At 40.1% G+C, this 17,602-nt stretch overlaps 1 protein-coding gene across 1 annotated transcript; it reads left to right on the forward strand.

Annotated features, from left to right (window-relative positions):
- Positions 1 to 271: 271 nt before the first annotated feature.
- slc39a8 (solute carrier family 39 member 8) lies at positions 272 to 14,500 on the forward strand. Its single transcript, XM_035416976.1, has 8 exons — positions 272 to 1,013; positions 2,364 to 2,526; positions 6,461 to 6,633; positions 7,195 to 7,317; positions 8,002 to 8,157; positions 10,044 to 10,251; positions 10,998 to 11,182; positions 13,319 to 14,500. Exons 1-8 carry the CDS (start codon positions 777 to 779, stop codon positions 13,466 to 13,468), a joined length of 1,395 nt encoding a protein of 464 aa, XP_035272867.1. The 5' UTR covers positions 272 to 776; the 3' UTR covers positions 13,469 to 14,500.
- The last annotated feature ends 3,102 nt before the right edge of the window (positions 14,501 to 17,602 follow it).

The following is a 17,602-nucleotide window of genomic DNA, read 5'->3' on the forward strand; positions in this document are numbered from 1 at the left end:
CCACCCCCACCCAAATACATGAATAAAAATAAATAAATACATTTTAAAAATTAAAATAAATGATTGAATAGATATAAAAACTGACGGTGATTTTTCATGAAAACAGGGCAATGTATTAGCTTTTATTTTTCTCTTTAGTGCAATGGTATTCCATACAGTTTTGCGCAAGTTAATGAGAATCCACGGTACACGGACAGTGGGGAGCATACACACACTCACGCACACATGCACTCACACACACGGACACACACACACACACACACACACACACACAAAGACCCACTGAAACTGAATAACTTCAACCACGCGAGACAGAGGGGAAGCAAGCTTTAAGTTTTCTCTCTTCGGGACTGAGTTGATCTTTGAACTACAGGAGTGCTGAAGTAATCTCTTGCCTTGTTAATATTTGCATTTGTATAGAGATTTAAGCAAGCCAACACAGGATATACACGTGCGGTAGGCATAATTACTTTTTTATTGAGCCAGTGAAAGGATAAAAGCGCCAGGACGTTAGGATGATCCTATACCTGGTCAGAGAATTAAATCGCGGTTAACAGTGAAATAGCCTACTTGTTTGCATGCTCTAAGAACAGGCAATTGTCGAATTATTGCTTCGAAGGGAATCTCACCTCCATGTCAAAGTAAAACATTGCTTAACAATTTAAGGCATTGCTTAATAATCAGGAATTCGTGTAGAGCATTTTTACAAAACCAGCATCAACAGTTACAAACATTTCTGTGAAAGACCGACCACGTTCCGACTTTTTCAGAACAAGATGAATATATTCAGACCTCGCGTGCTGAAAATCATGACGATATTGGTTGCAACAAAATGTATTCTACCACCCGTAGTCTCTGGGCAATTGTCGAAGTATTTTTTAGAGGATATTTTTCGTTTCTACGGTGAAAATGACTCACTATCAACTGTAAATCTCGAAAAAATTCTGCAATTGTTGGAAACCAGAAACCCAGATCATGTATTGGAAGGAGCAAACCCACCGATACACTCAAAGGTAACCCACCGATACACTCAACTGTTTGCGAAATAACGCGAGCAAAGTCTCAAATACAGAATTAAGCTTTTAAATCCGCCTGTTTTGGCACGTGTTAAGTGCAATCATGACGTTGGTTTACAATCAATGGCTAGTCACTGGCGGAATTCAAAATCTGAAAAAGAAGAAAAGAAAAATAATAATAATATGCTGGTTTTGATGTAAGCCAATTTCATTCAGCTCCAAAAAATATTAGTTTTAAATAAAAATGAACCACAATATTTTTATTATTTTATACGCTCTCGTTGAATAATATCGTGCCTTATTGGCTTGTAGGAATTAAGCCATAAAATACACGTTTTGGATAGTTTGATCCAGATTTGATCCATTATTTCATATAAATCAATGCAGTTGAGATGCTCCTCAAATCGACTTCACCACGCAGCAAAATTTAACAGTGTTAAATCAACTCTAGTAGTGTCAAAGGAAACGCTATTGGAGTTGAAAGTACTCTGAAAAAGAGTTTATTTTACATTGAAGATTTTGGAGAAGAAATGGATAACAAAGAGGTGGGACTGTGTTACAACAGCAGAATTCTAAAACCTGTACGGGAACATTAAAATAAGTAGGTTGTTACATGTAAACACAGACTGCAATATACACCGACAGATTAAAGTGACAGGTTTGGAATACAACCATAAACTGTATCCACATGCTAAATTCGTCACTGTCTGGTTTAGAGCATATTTGACTAGAGTGAGAAAAAAGAATTGAATTCAAATTTGCAATAGGTTGTCTTTGTTTTTCATCACCATTGAGTTGATTGAATCAATTCCTAGATCGCTTGTAGTTGCTTGTAGAAAAGTGACCTGTGAGTATTTCTTAGTGCAGGTCACATAGCATTCCACACAAGGTCACTACTGTGTTATCTCATCTGCTACGGCATCAGAAGAACCGCTGAGAGAGTAATACATACGTGTTGATGCACGTGCACCATTCATATAGCCTGTCGTTGTATGGTTTTGGATTGATTTTGATGTCCCTTAGCTTGTGTTTTTAAGCCTGTAAAGGATCCAACCCGCTATTTTATCACCAGCCAATCATAACTCTGAGACAAGCAGAAGCAAAGCGTCATCCATTGGTAATTTTAGTTATCCAGTTCAGCCTATTTCTGTTTTTGTTTATTTTACCCTCATTTTCTGTTTTTATTATTTCGATCCACATATCAGATTTTGTTTGTATTTTACCCTTGTTTTACTAAGTATGGTCTTTTTTTCCCCTGTTGTTAACCACATTGAGCTGCTTATTACTATGTATGAAAGTTGATGAATAAAGTCATTTTAAAATGAATTTCTCTGTCCCTTTCTGCAGTGCCTGTCAGCGAATGACATCTTGTCTCAGTATGGCTTGGGCAACGTCAGCCAGCTGAGTGCAGATGGTTTGGAGAGAATTTGCCCTGCCCTTCTGAATCAGGCTGTTCTGCCCCCCTGTCCCCTCAATGTGCCCGCCACAGAGGAACCTTTGCATGCCGTTGGTGAGTCCTTCCTTAATCATGTCCAAAAACTCAAATGAAACCGAATTAATTTATATATTACTCCAGTTGCATAGGTATTTATAGAATTTATAGAATATAACAACATGTTGAAATAAAGTTGTGGTTTGTTGTTTTCTCAATGTTGTTGCAATAATCCGAACTTGAACAAGCATTCCCAGAGTCTCTGGTATGATTTGTCGGTACAAATGTGTTCTTTAAGGTCTTCTGTGGTCCTGTCTTTCAGTACAGTAATATGATGTGTTAGTGTACATTTGATCTTTCTTGAACTCATATAAACTCTGTAAGAGTTAAAATGGCTCTGAAAATTTTTACTGTATAATAATAGAATTTCAGCAAGGTGCACAGTAAAATATTCGGTGTTAATTCAACTCTACATGTAATATACACACATACATCCATATGTACATTAAGAGTTGATTTACCACTGAACATTTTACTGTGTCATCAGTGTGAAAATACCACCAGTTCTACGACAAAATGTCCTCAAAAACTCAGAGAGGAATTTTGATGTTACAAATGGTTGCAATTACTAGGCTGGGTTTTGAAGGTGATTTTATTGATAAGTTATTTCTCCTGATATTATTGTAGATATTGTATATCTATCCACCATATCAGAATAAACCACAGTTTTTACTAAAGATCCTGTAGTATAGAAATGGATGTCTCAAAACACAAGCCTTTCCAGACACGTTTTGATTTTGATTTTTTTTTTAATCAAAAAATGTAAATTTTTTTTATTGGTATCCCTCACTCACAAATAATATAATGAAACACGTTTATGCTGTGATAGCAAAAACAGAAGCGCAAAGTGTGTAATCTTTCTGGTCCTATTTTCCTCTTTATATACACTGCCTGGTCAAAAAAAAAAAGTCTCCATTTGGATTTTTTTGGACAGTGCCCACTGTACAAGCCTCTGGAGGCAGTGTCATGATCTGGGGTTGCTTCAATTGGTCAGGTCTAGGCTCAGCAACGTTATGCGGCAATAAAATAAAGTCAGCTGAGTACCTGAATGTACTGAATGATCAGGTTATCCCATCAATAGATTTTTTCTTCCCTGACGGCACGTGCATATTCCAGGACGACAATGCCAAGATTCATCAGGCTCAAATTGTGAAAGAGTGGTTCTGAGAGCACGAGAAATCATTTTCACACATGAATTGGCCACCAGAGTCCTGACCTTAACCCCATTGAAAGCCTTTGGGCTGTGCTGGAGAAGACTTTACGGAGTGGTTCGACTCTCCTGTCGTCAATACAAGATCTCGGCCAGAAACTAATGTAATTCTGGACGGAAATAAATGTTGTGACATTGCGGAAGTTTGTCGAAATAATGCCACAACGAATGCGCGCCGTAATCAAAGCTAAAGGCAGTCCAACAAAATATTAGAGTGTGCAACTTTTTTTTTTGGCCAGGCAGTGTATTTCTCCTGTCATATTATTGATTGATTGATAGATGATGTCACAATAGCATGACCCTACAACTGTAACCGTGGGTCTGTCAGCTGAAAGGTGTCTGTGGTGCCTTTCTGGTGTCTGTGGCGAGGGTAAATGCATTGTGAGAAGATTGACATGCTGATGTTATCAGTCGTGTCGCCAGAGGGAATGGTTTCCAAATGCTTTGGGGTCAAACTGTCCTGACCTGCTATTGGTAGTGACTGGCAGGCCATACCCAATCGCATTTCTGAAGCTGGACTTGGAACTTGAAGGATTCGTGTTCAAATCCCAAGTAGAATACTTGCTTTCTTACCCTTGAATGAGATATTATAAAATCTCCCAAGACAGGTGTGCCTGTTACAATATGAAAAATATTTATATAACAAAACAGCATCCCTTTGGGTTGGAAGATATTCAGCACTATGTGATTATTTTTGCTCAGTCAAATTCTCAAATCCAATGGAAATCCATTGCTCACTGTTTTTATATATACAGTATATATCCCATCCATCCATCATCTATACCCACTTGGGCAGGGTCGCAGAGGGTTGCTGGAACCTATCCCAGTGTGCACTGGGCGAAAGGCAAGAATGCACCCGGGACAGGCTGCCAATCTATCGCAGGGCACACACACCATTCAAATAAAGATATAAGCAGTGGAGTGCTGAAATAGCTGATGGTTTGAAAACGGACAACGTTGCGCACGTACACTTTATTGCGCTTGTGTATCTAGGTAGTTTTATAACGGAAAGATTTAACTGCTAATTACCTGTTTATTAGTAGCTGTTCAGTTTCAATAGAGAGCTTTAGACTTTAGTCATCTGTGTCTGTGTCTGTGCCAGGTTAATTAAAGGAACTTTGTCAGTTGCCTCAGTGCAGTGGGGTTACATCGTTATGGACCATTACTTGATTGCAGAGCAGTATATCAGATTAAGTGAGTAAATTAGGCAAAAACAGATGCCAATAATTTCTTGGCATGTATCATATATCAATATTCATGATTATCAATAATACCTTCTGCTATCCAAACTTTTACTCATGATTTATGCAAGAAAATGTGTTAGTCTGGTGTGGTGCACACCTCAAAACCTTGTTGTTCTGTTAAGATGTCATAGTATATGTCTTTCCATTGTAAGTGTCTTTTTTTACAAACAATTATTTATTCATTTATGAAAGATTTTACATTTTTTATTTATTCATTTATGAAACATTTTTCATTTTACCAAATTAAAAACTCAGGTAACCAACAGGAGTTCAATTGTGATGGTGGGGTGACGCACCAAATAAGAAAAATACTCAGGCCTGTATTCGGAAAGCATCTTTGAACAGAAGTGCTAGATCTAGGATCAGCTTTGCATTCTATCCCATAATGCATAGGGTTAGGATATAAACAGGGGAATCCTAATACTAAAGCAGCACCCTACCTTTGTGACGAGTGTAGGTCTTTGTGTAACATAACTCAGATGGAGTACTTTTTGCACTGGTTCACCTAACCAGTGTGAACTGACACAACTTCTGCAAGTTTAATAGACCCTATATTCTACTGTCTACATACCCTAGGCAACCTCACCTTCAGCCTCAATTATCATTCACATTCTTTCATTCTTTATATCATAATTTGCTGTAGAACAGAAAGAAAGCAATATGTTTACGCAGTAAACTTCATCGTACTTTGCAGAAGCAGGACCGATACGGGGCAAAGTGTAAATCAGTGTTATCTGAGCTTACTGCATGGGCCACTGGAACCTGGTTTCATGTGCTAGTTCTGTGCAGCAGCTGCTGGGGGGGGGGGGGGGGGGCAATCCTCCATTATTTCGGTGTGCCCTGTAGAATGTGATTACCATCTGGGCCAGAGGAAGAAGACAGACAGGTATGTGGTTTGGCAGCCATAGCCGTGAAGCAGCAGCGGAGTTTCCATGGTAATGGGGTCACTCTTGTGAGTGACAGAGAGATCGGTCACTTCTGTGCAGTGGGGAAAACTGAGCTTTACTCCCTTAAGCAAAATCAGGGGTGGGAGGAAGTCCTTAAGATTTAGGGTGCCTATTTCAGTTAACTGCAGTACTGTAGTATTACACCACTGAGGTAAGGGACCTGTTACAGACTGGATCCTTGTGTGAACATTCACTTGTTTGTCAGGCTGTGTTCCATTCCAGGACTGAATATGGCCTATTCAATCCATATTCATTGGTTACTACTAGATGAGGCAGTTACTGTACCTTGGACTGATTGATGCTAATAATTGATCAGACTGCAAACTGAAAGGACTTTGCAGTTTGCCTGAAACGAACTGTGATGGTATTGGTTGCACAAACTATCAGCAGACCCCGCATTCGTCGCCCGTAGCTCCTGATACATCTTATCAGTGGCCTGGGCTGCCGGTACGATGACCGACTATAACGTTTCCCAGGGTTGACAGTTTGTGGGTGGGGAATGTGCTGCAGCGGTAGCTGTAAAGAGACTTCTCTCTCTCCCCCTTCCCCAGATGTCTGGGGATTTGGGGTCTTGGCTGTCACCATTATTAATCTGGCGGCGCTGCTCGGTCTGGCGCTCATCCCCTTCACCAAGAAGTCCTACTTCCCCAAGGTGCTCACCTATTTCATCGGCCTGGCGATTGGCACGCTCTTCTCCAATGCCGTGCTTCAGCTCATCCCGGAGGTGAGAGAAACGTCCTGTAATATAACTGCCTTCTCTGTAGCATTTCATACCATAGACCGGGGCTGCCAAACCCTGTTCCTGGTTATCTACCATCCTGTAGGTTTTCATTTCAGCCCTGAGTTTGCAAACCTGACTCTACTAATTAGCAGCTCAACAGGCTGTCTAGCTGTTGAATGAGGTGTACTTTGTTAGGGTCGGAGTGAAAACCTACAGGACGGTAGATCTCCAGGAACAGGTATGGGCAGCTGTCTCAGGACACAATCTGATATGTTAGTGTACTAGGACACGGTAATTTAGTATTATAATCTGTACTAGGACACAGGAATTCAATTCATAATCAGTATTAGAACAGTAATTAAAGGTCATTATCTGTACTAGAACACAAACCTTTAATATGCTTAGGTTACAGATTTTATGGATGTAATTAGAATCAATTGCCATCATATAAATTACTTTCTTCCTCAGTCATTATAGCACAAATTATTCAGTTATTGTAATGCAATTACAGAATTACAGACTTACACATGTTTCTCTATGTCTTTCTTTTCCCCAAATGAGCAGGCCTTGGGGTTTGATCCCAAATCTGACAACTACATCACAAAAGCCGTTGGAATATTTGGAGGATTCTATCTGCTTTTCGTCACAGAAAAAATACTGAAGATGGCACTGAAAACTGACCCCGAGGTTTGTATCTTTGTTGTCCCCATGGTTTTTCTATGCTGTACATGTCTGACCGCAGACAGTATTTACAGAAACAAATAAAGAGATATATGCATAGTCTCCTATAATAACTCAATAACAACACCAGCTCTTCTGTGGAATATTGAAGTGTGTGGACTGATTTAACCAGTCAGGATTGAGCCAGGAAGTGAAGCCAGGTACCATGTCCTGCCTTCATCGTAGCCAATAGAACACCTGATGTGTTACGTTATGATTAGAAGCAAATTGTGCAAAGTTTCGGAAAAATACTATTACTTACTGAAGTGTATTTTATCTTTGAAATTATCTCATGAAAATCAGTTAACATGGCCTCACCTGCAAAAAATACTTAAGGAGTTTTGATGTTTTATTGTCCTTTTACATCAAGTTGAGGCTGTGGAAGATTTTAAAGCAACCACCAGATAGGCAGCCACATACAAAGTTCATATACGTAAGCTCACGTACTGTGCAATTCAGATGAAACTCAATTTTACTCTGATTGGCTCACGTACACTGCAGATGTATCTCTGGGACAATGTTGATGAAAAGGTCCACTTTCCAGCAGAGCTGTGGGTGAAGGTATGAGTAAAGAAGCACTGGCATGAATTTGTTGGCATGGTTTTCCTCTCAGTCTCCCTTCTTCTTTTTCCCTCTCCCCTGAATTTTCAGCCCGGGCACAGTCACTTCTCGCCCCCGGAGCAGCTCCGGGCCAACTCTCTCCAGAACGGGGATGTGGCGGGCAAAGCCGAGGTCATCGCCGTCACCAGCTTCAGCAGTGTCAACAGTGACAAGGCCAGCGTGACCTCAGAACCTCCCACGGAGCAGGTAGCAGGCCGAGTCCTTTCACCCAAAAATCAAGATGAAAGTTCCGAAACAGGAAGTCTTGACCTGGGTCTGGCCTTTGTGCTTGTTATTGTAGTACAATGTGGATCATATATTTTTTTACAGACAAAGACGTCTACCCTGATTTGTTTGTGCTTGGAGAAATTCATGTGGCAGTACAACATAAGTTAGCCCCCACTGAAAATTATTTGTCTGGTCTATTTTGCAATGCGAAATTTCTGTCTGTAGGAATCCTAAAATGACAAGTGTTTATGTTTTACCTGGTAGACTAATGGAGTTGTTCTCAAAACTTGTCCTTCATTTTGAATCCAGTATAAGTGTATGTCTAAATTAAGCCACATTTAAGTATCATTGTTGGAAGGAAACGCCCATCAGAATTAATTTCCTACTGCTGACACACTTGAATATAGTAACAGTGACATTGCTGCTGCATTAGTTTTTGGTTGGCCTTTAGTTGTACTGAAACTCACAGAGGTGTATACCCTGTGGTTCAAAGGAGAAACTCAACAGTTTTTTGACAGAATTGCTTCAGTGGTATGGAGATCTAGTTAGAGTATTCATGGGGCAGAATGGCATTTGTCAGTATCACTAAAATAAGATAATTGGAGAAATAACATTAATGGTTAACAGAGTTGCGGCCAAGTTCAAGCTGGCCTTGGAAGGGACAAGAGAAACTAAACAAACTCTCATGACCTAATCGGGGAAGGGCAAAGGTAAAAAAGCCGTCTGAGAAATATTTTCCGTTTTCAAGACGGCGCAGATGCTTGCAAGTTGCACTTGGCGGCATTTGCTCATTTCCCTCAAAATAGAGACTTCCTCCTACTTCATAACAATTGCTGCAGCAATGGAGGGTAACAGCTGGGGAGGGAAGGGGGTCACTGAACCCGTGTCACATGACCTGTACCACCGCTGTGTGTTCCACGAGTTTGAGCTCAAAACATTTAACGGATAAAAAAGAGCCGGCATTCCCATAGCAAGTCAGTGAGGGTTGTTGCAAATGGTGTGTATTTATCTACAGGACAATAGTCGGCACACATGAGCTGAGTTGATGTATTTATGCCTATCCTCAATAAATATTAAATACAATATTTAAAAAAACTATAAATATGGTGTTCTTTGCACCTCTCTCACCTTTGACCCCTTGACCCCTTTGACCCCTTGATTTAAGAGGATTCTTCGTGAATAGATAGGAATTTAGCGTGCTGTACTGTAGTTGGACACCTTGAGAAAGACAGGGCACAGAGTGGGCAGATAATCGGATTGAATACCGACAGGTGACAGCTGACTACAATCAGCTCAAAGCTTTGGTTGGGCATCATAAAAAGCAAGTATACATTTACCCAAGCTGGTAGGACTCTCAATATATTTAGTTTCCTTTTGCCTCTTTAAATGCTCAATGTTGATGGTTTTTATTAGAAGACTATGGATTGTTACACCTGGCAGGGTCACACACAGTGTGCTACAGCTGGATTTAGCTCTATTCATCCAACCACAACATTCAGCTCTTCTCAGAAACACACAAACATAGCCATTCACTCGCAACCACAATGGTTTCTGAAGCTCGCCTGAAAGTATATTGGTCTATAGCTGTATGATACAACTGTATGAAAAACCGCACCAAAAAACTCAAACAGCTGAGTGTCAGGATTTCATTTTGTGGGTCTAGCTTTAATTTTGTAGCTTATTAATCTGTGTGAAATGAGAGCCAGTCACATATTTACCTGTGGAACCTGATTTATTCAGCCCTGTTGAAAGGGGTTGTGTATTTGTGTGAACAATATCCTCCTGTACACAAGTTGTCATGTGAAATGTGTTCAGCACCACATACTTTGAGGCTTTAAGAGGCGTTGATGTCCCTGGGTTGCCAGGACGTGCACGTCTCCACGGTAACCTGCCGCTGGCTCAGGGGGGAGCGCATCTCCAAGATCAAGACAGTGGCGTGGATGATCACCCTGAGCGACGCCCTGCACAACTTCATCGACGGCCTGGCCATCGGGGCCTCCTTCACCGTGTCGGTGCTGACCGGCTTCAGCACCTCCATCGCCATCTTCTGCGAGGAGTTCCCTCATGAGCTGGGTGAGTGTCCGGAGGGGGGGCTGGGTGTCTGAGGGGTGTTCTACTGCTGCGCTCATTTTTACTGGGTTCAGAGAGTACGGGGGCCTTGCAACTGCAGGACACAGAGCAGAATGTCTAAATCTGAGGGAACTCGTTTTATGAGCCCTCTAAAGGAAGGTTTTGTGCATTACTTCCCTGCGTTCGCCACGTGAAGGAATTCCTGTTTCAAGATTGTAGTGTTAGTGAAACCTGCGGGGAAGCGGTAAACAGATAGAACTGGGCAGACATAGCTCAGGAGGTAAGAGCAGTTGTCTAGCAGTCGGAGGGTTGCTGGTTCAATCCCCCACCCTGGGTATGTCGAAGTGTCCCTGAGCAAGACACCTAACCCCTAATTGCTCTGGTGAATGCAAGGCATCAATTGTAAAGCGCTTTGGATAAAAGCGCTATATATAATTGGGGTCCATTTACCATTTAGAACTATAACCCTGATTACAGTATTTACAATGAGCTTTTGATTGAGCAAATCACCAGTCAACCTATGACACAATGGCAATGTGTAAGTAGTTAGTAGTTAAATTTGTATTAAGTGCAGGCTCTACTCTAATCCTGTACATTGTATAGTATAATCACTTGTGATTTTTAAGAATCAGAATGCATGCATTAGGCTTTGTCATGGAGAACAATGGAGGGGGGGAGGGGGTAATGCTATTATGACTGCAGCGTTTCGGTCCTCCTCGATGAACTGTGGTCTCTTGCTCCCCCTGCAGGTGACTTTGTGATACTGCTGAACTCAGGCATGAGTATCCCCCAGGCGATTTTCTTCAACATGCTGTCGGCCATGTCCTGCTACCTTGGGCTGGCGATTGGCGTCGTGTTGGGGAGCAACTTCGCCCCCAACATTATCTTTGCATTGGCAGGAGGCATGTTCCTCTACATCGCACTGGCTGACATGGTTAGTAATCCTGTTAACGAACTACTGCGTCCTCTTTCTGAAATACATTTTTTCTTGATTTTGTTCTGTACTCCACAATTTTTGATTTGTAATCTAACAGTTCACATGTGGTTAAAGAGCAGATTCTGAGATTTTACTAAGGGTATTTCATGCATGTTGGTTTCACCATGTAGAAAATTCAGCACTTCTTATACATAGTCTGCCCATTTCAGACCACCATATTTTTTGGGACAAATGAATTCACTGTTTTTTTTTTTTTTTGTTTTGTATTTGTGTTCAGTTGCTTCCTTAGTGCAGGTATAATGGAGCTTTCAATATCTAGTTCTGATTCTAGATATTGAAAAGAGCTGGCAGTTATTAAAAAAAGTAAAAGAAGCATAAAATAATTAATAGATATGCTATTTATTTATTTATTTATTTGGTGAAACCAAAATGCATTAAAAATATCTTTTATAAGAGCCGAGAATATGCACTTTACCCACATGTGAATTGTTTGATTACAAATCTAAAACTGTGGATTACAGTGCAAAATAATAAATAAAAGTAAATAAAAATAAAAATAATGTCCAAAATATTAGCCCACTGTATTTGCTTAGCCTTGCACTCACCACAGATTAAGAACATGATCTCAGAATCAGGCATCTAGCAATAACCTGTGCCACAATGAGAAAATTGCTTAGTGTCTTATGGGAAATAATTCTGATTTTGTGAAACCTAATGAAGAAAGGCAATTAACAGATGTATTTAAGAGCAGTAACAGACTGAACGTAGTATCTACAGCTAGGACACAGAAGCGCTAGAGCTGAAACTAGAGCCCATTTAGCACAACCTTTTTGCTTTAAAAAGGGGTTGCCGTTTGCGTTAACCTAATGTAACCTAATTAACCTGATGTACCTGCTTTATTGAAAAGAGCAGACTTCAGCAATTTACTGAATGTAATCCACATCCTTCAGCTCCTTATCAACAAAGAGATATTAAATATTGCCCTGGGTTGTTATCAGAAAAACCTGTTCACCCCAAGTAATTTGGATAATGACTTTACTTCCTGAAATCTGCGCAATAGGCAAATTTACAGGTCATTTCTTTGGCGCTAATTGCTTCCTAAATTTCTATTTTGCCATGATAAAAAAATAAACAAATAAAAAAATAGGATAGAGGATATCCTTTTAAGCCTTATCTTCTCAAGTTCCAGTAGTTAAAATGTTATCAGGTGTAACCATACATCATCAGGCACTGGATTATACAGCGTAACAGCATAATGATGCGTGTTTTTGGAACATGGAAAGGGAACAATCGTTTTAGCACTGAAATTTTGCTGGGTGGTTAAAATGCTCTTGGCTCAGTGAGTTTGTTTCATTTCCAATTTGCCAAAGGATACACCAAAGTCCACTCATGTTAATTTATACAACAGACTGTACCAGATTGAAATTCTCACTGAAGGCCTTTATTGTCCATTTGTATAACATTTATCTCATATGGAAACTGTTATATGTTAACATCGCAATGGAGGCTTGGCTTCGGCCTTGGGGGTTGGGAGGGAGGTTGTCATCTTGCTGCTAAGCGACAACACCCTTTGTAAAAACTGCTATACGAATAAAAACCTGCTGAAATGCATTGAGAGTGGGAACACAATTTGAACTACTTGACTGAAATCAGTTTGCAGCACCAGCCAAATCTAAAAGGCAGAATTACTGGTGTATGTTTCTACCCTTGATTTATTAGAATTTGTATCCTCTTAAAAATTCCTCTTAAGAATATGTTATTTGTTTACCAATAATTATTATACTCATTCTGGAGGGGAACCAGTTAACTAACACTCCCCTTACAGTTATATGTTTTTGGGAACAGGATTGGTAATATAGAGCAAAATGGAGTGATGTGAATGGAGTATGATACAGAACCCTTTGTAAAGGTTGTCCAGTCACTCTAGGTGACTGCGAATGTGCACAATGTAAAATATCCAGTGTTAATTCAACTCTAGCAGAGTCAGAGTACATAGGAGTCCAGTTGGGATCATATGTACTCTGTGAGAGTTCATTTAACACTGAACATTGTACTGTGCAGAAAAGCTCCAATGTTCTGCAGTTATGGAGTAGATGAGTGGGTCTTTATTAGGACTGTGGTCTTCGATTTCAGTATCCCGAGATGAATGCCATCGTCGCGGAACAGGAGAGGACCACCAGGAACGCCATCATTTTCTTCCTGATACAGAACGTCGGCCTGCTGACCGGCTTCTGCATCATTCTCCTCATCACCATTTACGCTGGAGAAATCCACCTGGGATAGGGGACTTGGAGAGAGGAGAGGCCTTTCTAGCAGTCCCATCGCTAGAACACCAGCCCCAAAATCTGGCACCACCGTCCCGTCCCGAGACGTGGGTCCCAACCAAAGCATTGTGGGTCTCCACTGTGGGTCTCCATCATGGGTCTCCACTCGGCCGCTACCACTCTCAAAGCTGACGTATAATGTCACCACGGCAACATTTTGAGAACACGGTGGCAGTTGGACCATACAGCAGCACTCCTCAGAGATAACAAATCTGTTTTGATTGATCCACTGATTCCTGGCCTTTATGGTCATGTGATGAAGCATTATTTATTACATGCATCATTATCTACCACAGTGTGCTGCAGCATTGGTTCACCTTTCCTGCCTTTTTTTACACTGCTGCTAATCCATGTGCTTTTGTTGAATCGACCGTATGGTGAAAGTGGTCCATGGACCAATGTCTTTCAAGCCAAAGAGTTTCCTAACATTCAAACTTTTACTTGCTGGGTGCTTTATAGCCAAACCATTAAATTTGACAGCTTTCACAATAAGATGCCACATAGGCATCACAGGCATAATAAAAATCACTGTAAAGGCTTGTGCCAGTTGGTCACGTAACCACTTTTTTATGAGGTTTGAGAGGTGCTGTAAAAACAGCTTCAAATCAAAGAAGGGAATATAGAGTTCGACATGCCCCCCAAGTTCTGAACACTGTTCATATTCCTTTTACTCCTGGGGTGGAAATAATGTATGTAATAGTTTTCTAACTTCCAGAAGGAATGGCTGGAAATAATTCAGAATGGTTGGATTAAAACTTGAAGATTTTCTTAATACTAGTATACTCCACTGATCTTATGATGAGGAAACACCTGAGGAGCAGTGACAGAAATAAAAATGAATTGCGCGAGTGGAAAGGAAGTTACTTATAGCTCAAAACAATTGTGAGTATTGCTGTCTTTCTTAACCATCACAGAGGTGAACAAAATTTTTCAGCTTTTTTTTTTACACAATCATGTTTGGTAAAATGCAATAAAAAGATTTTATTTTGAAGTTTGCTGTGTTTTTCCTATCCTTCCATTGTTCTGGAGTACCTTTTAACTTTGAACACGGTCACTTTTTACATGTCCAGTGTCAAACTGCGTGCAGTTGAGATGGAAATTAATCATATGAGGTAAGCCTTGGTTTGTTTGAGAAAAACCCAAAAAAAAAAACCCTTCCATTTAAGATGGATGTGATGAATGATTAAATAAACATTATTTAATATTTCTGAATGCATAGGATAACACATTTCCAAAATAAATCTCTAAAATGCCTTCACCATTTGATTTATGTTTTCTGTGTATTGGTTTCGGCATGTTCCACATGTCAATACAAGTGCTAAGTGCGAGTCCATTGTACTGGTAATTCCTTATGAATGTCACAAATATGCCAATCCTCTTGATATGTATTGGCTGTGTGACTGAATCCAACAGGCGATTTGTTGTCAATAAATGATACTTGGTCATATAGGGATAGTTCTGACTTCCTCACAGGATGTGAAATAGATTTTAGGTGACCTTGTTTTACTTTATCTAAACTTACAAGGCATCCTTTTAAATGTAAAGCCTGCCTAGTACAAGTTAAAACTGTTCTGGATACTTCAAAATAGAATTCCTTTTGGTAGCAATATCATTTATGCATCCATTTATATATCAGACGTTCCTCTGAATGAAGCCAGCACAAAATCACTGCTATTATTAAACAAATGATTACCTTTGCATGTGGCTTTTATTACTCATATCAATTCATAAAAAATCCACCACCAAATGGAAATACCTTCATTCAATCCTGGTATAGAAGCATACCAAAAGCAAGTTACTTCTTAAGTATGGTGTTGATTGCTATACAAACGATCTAAATCAGGGAAAGGGCACTAAGTAGATACCGAAGGGAAAGGGAGGTGCTGAGGTCGAAACTGCTGACATTTTAGTCCAAAGCTCATTCGAATCAAGTGCCCCGTTTAGCCTACAACATTGTCTCTCCTTCAAACTGCTTCTTAAATAGTGGCTTACGCAGAATACAATACATAGTAGGTATAAAATCCCTATAAAAATCACACTTTTACATGGATATGGTGATCGTAGTTCAATATAAAATTTATATTATACGCGAGTTAATTACCTGCTGGTTATGCGGACGTAGGCTATTACACGTTTGAGGGAGGGGTGCGCACGAATCCCCAAAGTGGACTGTATTCATGCTTTAAGTGGAACATTTAATTTGTAATCCATTTCAGGCATGACGAGGAATTATTGCTCTTTATTTAGAGGAAAGTGGCTGTTGATGTCCGCACAAGATAAGATATCTGTAAAGCACGATCACGTGTTCAAATTAATGTTCGTTTAAGATTTATATATCACAGGTGCGCAAGATGCAGGCGCAGATAGAACACTTAAAATGGACGTAAGCAACTTTTTTCGGAATCAGTTATTTTATAAACCAAGCGTAAGCACAATTTAGGAAATTATTTTAATATTACGTTTAAGTTTACACCCAATAACATTTTTATAAAGTTTTTTATAAACGAGGCCCCAGGAGTTAAAATACACGGAACAGGCCTTGCATTTCACTGTGTGCATCTACAATAGCACAACTCACTTACATGGTGAGTAAAGGCCATCTGGTGAGGACACGGTTCATCTTCATACCAGCACTGCAAGACCCGTGGCAGGTAGTTAATCTCTCCTGAAAACTGCGTGAGCTCAGGTTTCTGGGACCAGGGTGAGCGTTAGAGCCCCATCCCCCATTGCCAGGTGCCAGACGCTTCCCTCCTTCATGGTGGGGGCACGTTCAAAACTCATCTGGTGAGATTTCTTGCCAACATACACTGTAACATTAGAGAGGAAAACATTGAATACTTGAATCTATTGCAGCACAAGCTTAGTGTGTAAATTAGTGCCTTCAAAATTCTGGGTACATCTACTGTAAAAATAGAATATCTTTAAAAAATCTTATGCTCTTGTGCTCAGAAATGCATATCTTGTGAAGAGTAAGTGAACAGTCAGATCTGGAAATAAAATTACAAAAAATCATATATAAAACTGCGTAAAATAGTCTTTATTTCAGTTGAATTATACAAATGATATAATGTTGCTGTTAATACATCCAAGAGGCATACACTTAGTTTAACTCATACATTCAAAACTATATTCAATTGTATTATTTTTATTACTGATTTTATTTGCCACCAGTGACAACAAATTAACAATCAAATATGTTGTGTGCATAATTAGGAAAAAGTGGCTGGCCAAAACCACAGAAACAAATAATCATTGGAAGAGCCCAGCTAAGACTAAACTTCCTCTTGATTTTACTGTAATACTGCCACGTTAGCTAATGTTAACACATTGTGAGTGATGTGTGTTGGAATGCTGGGAATCGGGTCATTTTGCTTGGGCCTTGCTTTCAAGCGCATTGTAGTGAAGTTATTGAGACTTGGCAAGAGATGCTGTAAACCACTTCAGCATGACTGGGCAGAAACAGTGTTCCTGGTGTTCGGAGCATCAGAATGTCAACTGGGGAAATCTTCTCAAGAGCAAAATAGCAGTGAATGACCTTTGCTTCTCTTTGCCGATTGCCAACCCCTTTTCCCGTACATTACCGAAACATGGAGGGCATAATAAAGGTGGAGAAGAAAAAAGTAAATTTATAAAAGAGCGAAGACAGCCATGTATCAGTGTCCTATTCAATGTGCAAGAGCACCTGGTTTCAGTTTGAAAAAAATCTGGACCAAGTGTCAGGGTTTTACTGCCCAACACCCAGGGTGTTCGCGGTTCAGGAGGGTTTTGTCCTGACCAAGCAGCTGTGCACTTGAGTCAACATTACTGTCTGCTTCAGGGCTATGGCCCTCCGACACTAGGACTGGCCACCGCTGACAATACCGCGAGTGTATGTAAGCACTCCTGACCTACAGAATCTCCATTCCCAAATTTTCTAGACCATTCTATTTCTTATGAATTAATTATGAAAAAAAGAATAGTTATCGGAGAATGAATATATCGGATTAGTTCAGCTGTGGCCTGCGCCGAGTTTCTCAAACTTGATCCTGGGGCCCCATGTGTATGTTGGTTTTCGTTGCAAAATGGCGACCATTGAATTGTAACAAGCTGTTTT

This window comes from Anguilla anguilla, chromosome 5 (assembly GCF_013347855.1).
Source record: "Anguilla anguilla isolate fAngAng1 chromosome 5, fAngAng1.pri, whole genome shotgun sequence".
Lineage (NCBI taxonomy): Eukaryota > Metazoa > Chordata > Actinopteri > Anguilliformes > Anguillidae > Anguilla > Anguilla anguilla.

What these genes read in the sequence shown, in the direction of transcription:
- slc39a8 (XM_035416976.1), top strand. Translation starts at nt 777, where the DNA reads ATGAATATATTCAGACCTCGCGTGCTGAAAATCATGACGATATTGGTT. An exon ending in CACTGAAAACTGACCCCGAG is followed by an intron (nt 7,318 to 8,001) that starts GTTTGTATCTTT and finishes CTGAATTTTCAG; the next exon opens with CCCGGGCACAGTCACTTCTC. An exon ending in GGAGTTCCCTCATGAGCTGG is followed by an intron (nt 10,252 to 10,997) that starts GTGAGTGTCCGG and finishes CTCCCCCTGCAG; the next exon opens with GTGACTTTGTGATACTGCTG.